Consider the following 4,076-nt stretch of genomic DNA (forward strand, 5'->3'; position numbering starts at 1 on the left):
TATTTTTAACTTTTGGATTACTTTAAGTAAACTGTTGCTTTGTTGCCTGTCTAGTGGAATTGTTATACATTATATAGCCACTAGATGGTAATAACTATCTTTTTTCTTTTACAGGAATCTCTCACTGACAGTATGTTGAGGGTTTCAGTATAAATATTTAAGTTTAGTAAAAGACAAAGTTTAATGGAATCTGTGTAAGATGAATTATTTTCCTAATTAAAATTTCTTGTCTGGGATTTGTTTTTCTTTCATTACATTTGGAATGAACCTCTGTCCTCTGCAGCAATATCCTGAGGTGTTGAGTATCATAGCAGCTATTTTGATAAATTCCTTTGCACCCTTTTTCCACTGCTGCCATTGCTTTATTAGGCCATAATACCAATGCCACTTCAAGATCAAGTTCGGCTGTTTATGATTTTACAACTAAATCTGTGGTTGAAATCTCATATGCAAGGATTTACATCATTTATGGAAATTTGAAAGGAATGCAAAGCAAAATGAGTTTAGTCTACTAAAACAAACAATTCCACAGTTTGAAGTGGACACCTGACATATAATCTTTTTTTTAAATCACAGTGGTAGTTTCCACTAAAATATCATTATTACAGTTATTGTTACTAAAAGGAAACGTATGCCACTGTAATAATTAAAAAAATAAAAATAAAAGAAAGAAAGAAAGAAAGAAAGAAAGTTTGAATGAGATCACACATTGTTTTAATTTGTAGGAGTAACAATAATATTGCATTTTGACTGAAACTATGATTTTCGGACATTTTTCCAAAGGTAGATCTCAAGATTGAGAGTGTGTATTTTATTGAGCGCCTTTTGGGTTGTAGGTGGGCGGAGCTACGGTTTACGCAATATATTTTTAGTTGTAAGAAGGCGGAATTTCAGAAGTGTGTGGGAGGAGCCACGAGAGCGCGTCATGAATACCCCGCCCCTGTATTAGAGGACACTGAGAGAGGAGAGCGAAAGTTCAGTGTGCGCCAGTGGAGATGTGAGGAGGACACAGGAGCTGCTGACGGACTACACGCTTCACAGAAGTTCGGAGATAACTGAAGACAAGGACAAATTTGTTATTTCTCTTGCTGAGCTCCTCCTGATGCCCTTATTTGTCCTAATAATGACGGTAACGACTGACGGGAAATATTAGTGTTTTAAGTGACTGTGCACGCGCGTTTTTCATAGAAACATATGACGAGTTTGGACATTAAGCATAATTTTATATGACGTGCAGACTTTAAAAGGGGATATTTTTCAGAGAAGTTTCATTTAGAGGAATATCTGTTTTTCAGCGTTTTAACTGGAGGACAAATGAAATATTCATTGAAGCACTTTTAATCTAAGCGGTCTATGGAGCTGCATAATCACCCATAACACACAAAAGTATCCTCTCTTGGGACTGTATATGCCAGGAAAGTTTCCACTGACTTGCCTCATTCAAAAAAAAAAAAAAAAAAAAGGTGACTGAAACTGAAAATCCAGCATGGGAGGCTCACCTCTGAAAATTGTGATTTCTCTGTGGTGTCAGCTGGTCATTGCTGCCTACAGTTTCGAGATTGGCTCCTATGACCTGGAGAGAGGGAGACCGGCTAAATGCGAGCCTATCGTCATCCCTATGTGCCAGGGCATTGGGTACAACCTCACCCGGATGCCCAACTTTATGGACCATGACAATCAGAGGGAAGCTGCGATTAAGCTGAATGAATTCGCCCCTCTGGTGGAATATGGTTGTGATGTGCATTTGAGATTTTTCCTCTGCTCTCTTTATGCCCCTATGTGTACGGACCAAGTGTCCACATCCATCCCTGCCTGCCGTCCCATGTGCGAACAGGCACGTCAGAAGTGCTCACCCATCATGGAGAAGTTTAATTACGCCTGGCCTGATTCTTTGGACTGCTCTAAACTGCCCACTAGAAATGACCCCAACGCGCTGTGCATGGAAGCCCCGGAAAATGATACCAAAACCGAAACTAAGAAAGGAGAGGGCATGTTGCCTGTGCCGCCCAGACCGAGGCAGCCTGGCGCTGGGAACGGACGCTCAGGGGGAAGCTTGGGAGTTTGTGAGAACCCGGAAAAGTTTCAGTATGTGGAAAAGAGTGAGACGTGCGCTCCGCGTTGCTCATCGGCCGTGGATGTGTACTGGTCCAGACAGGATAAGGACTTTGCTTTCATTTGGATGGCGGTTTGGTCTACTCTGTGCTTCGTATCCACGGCTTTCACAGTCCTAACCTTTCTGCTTGACCCACATCGCTTCCAGTACCCAGAGCGGCCCATCATCTTCCTCTCCATGTGCTACAACGTTTACTCGGTCGCCTTCATCATTCGATCCGTCGCCGGGGCAGAGAACATTGCATGTGACCGTGAGAACGGCGAGTTGTATATTATCCAAGAGGGCCTGGAAAGTACGGGTTGCACCATAGTCTTCCTCATCCTCTACTATTTTGGCATGGCAAGCTCCATCTGGTGGGTCATCCTCACCCTCACTTGGTTCCTGGCGGCAGGTAAGAAATGGGGTCACGAGGCTATCGAGTCACACAGCAGCTACTTCCACATGGCTGCCTGGGGCATACCTGCGCTGAAGACCATAGTCATCCTCACCATGCGGAAAGTGGCAGGCGACGAGCTCACCGGACTGTGCTATGTGGGCAGTATGGACGTGGGGGCGCTAACGGGCTTCGTCCTCGTGCCTCTATCCTGCTACCTCGTCATCGGGACGTCTTTCATCCTGACCGGCTTTGTGGCGCTTTTCCACATCCGAAAGGTTATGAAGACCGAAGGCACCAACACAGAAAAACTAGAAAAGCTGATGGTGAAAATTGGCATCTATTCCATCCTGTACACAGTTCCCGCCACCTGCGTAATCATTTGCTACTTCTACGAACGTCTCAATATGGACTACTGGAAATTTCGAGGGCTGCAAAGCAAGTGCACCACATTCCCGGGTCGGAGGAACGAGGACTGCTCCCTGGAGTCTTCGGTGCCCACCGTGGCCGTGTTCATGCTGAAGATCTTCATGTCGCTGGTGGTGGGCATCACTAGTGGCGTGTGGGTCTGGAGCTCCAAGACGCTGCAGACTTGGCAGGGGCTGTGTGGCAGGAAGTTGACAGACAGGACTTGCAGGAAGCACTGCAGCGGGAGCTGCAGCACCAGTCACTGTCACTACAAAGCACCTGCCGTTATACTGCACATGTCAAAGACTGATCCCTACTTGGACTGTCCCACGCACGTATGAGCGCATCCCTGAGACTGTGGCCTCATCTGTGATGTACCGTACTGTGGACTTTGTGAGAGTAAGACATACGGTGCAGTGAAGCTTTGTGGTGAAGTAAACCCACCATTGCAGCTAAACAATGGATTAACAGTACTTGTTAGTTAAAGGGAGAATTTTCTCATTGCTTGCTGTAGCACAAAATGAGACGGATATGCACGTCCTAATCAGTTATAAATATCTGCAATCACTCTTGCATGGAGAAGTGCACAGTGTCCCTATCTAAAAGCCGTTCGATGACTTGTTAATATGTTTAATTACTTGTTCAAATGTTTCAGGACTTCTATTTATTGTATATATATATATATATATATTTAAATGTGTTTGTCTTGGTTTCTCACAAGATGGCATTGATCAGTCTGTTAATAAGTGCCTTTTTGAAGAAGATAATAAAATGTTATATATTTTCAAAAGTTGTCTGAAATTTCCTCTTTGAAGTTGACATTTCAAGAGGTAATTGCTCACTTAAGCACATCTACTCCTACAAAGACAAACTACACTTTTGTTTTGGTGTTGCTACACAAAACAACAGTATTATTTCAATTTTACTGAAGTGCTTGTTTTGCCCAGACGGTTGTGTTTGCATCTATTTAGAGGTGGAAGTTAAAGAGAAGCACCTTGGTGAGACTTTTCACATGAACTGTAACAAGAAAATGCGTCAAAGCAATGCAAATATTTTGATGAAGAAAGCCAGGTTTGCATCTGAAAGGTTGCCCCAGTTCAAATGCAAATCGATCCTTGAGGGACCCTTTCAGGAGCCTTCAAAAGAGTGGGCTACCCCCGAATAACACAAGGCTATGTGGCT

The 4,076-nt window shown here is 43.7% G+C and overlaps 1 protein-coding gene across 1 annotated transcript; it reads left to right on the forward strand.

The window, feature by feature from the left end:
• Positions 1-1,486: 1,486 nt before the first annotated feature.
• On the forward strand, positions 1,487-3,235 carry fzd9b (frizzled class receptor 9b; the record flags this gene model as incomplete). The annotated part of the gene is made up of 1 exon (XM_079374016.1): positions 1,487-3,235. The coding sequence occupies one exon, from the start codon at positions 1,487-1,489 to the stop codon at positions 3,233-3,235; it is 1,749 nt and encodes a 582-aa protein (XP_079230142.1).
• Positions 3,236-4,076: the final 841 nt, after the last annotated feature.

The sequence above is a fragment of the Barbus barbus genome (assembly GCF_936440315.1).
Source record: "Barbus barbus genome assembly, chromosome: 23".
Classification (NCBI taxonomy): Eukaryota; Metazoa; Chordata; class Actinopteri; order Cypriniformes; family Cyprinidae; genus Barbus; species Barbus barbus.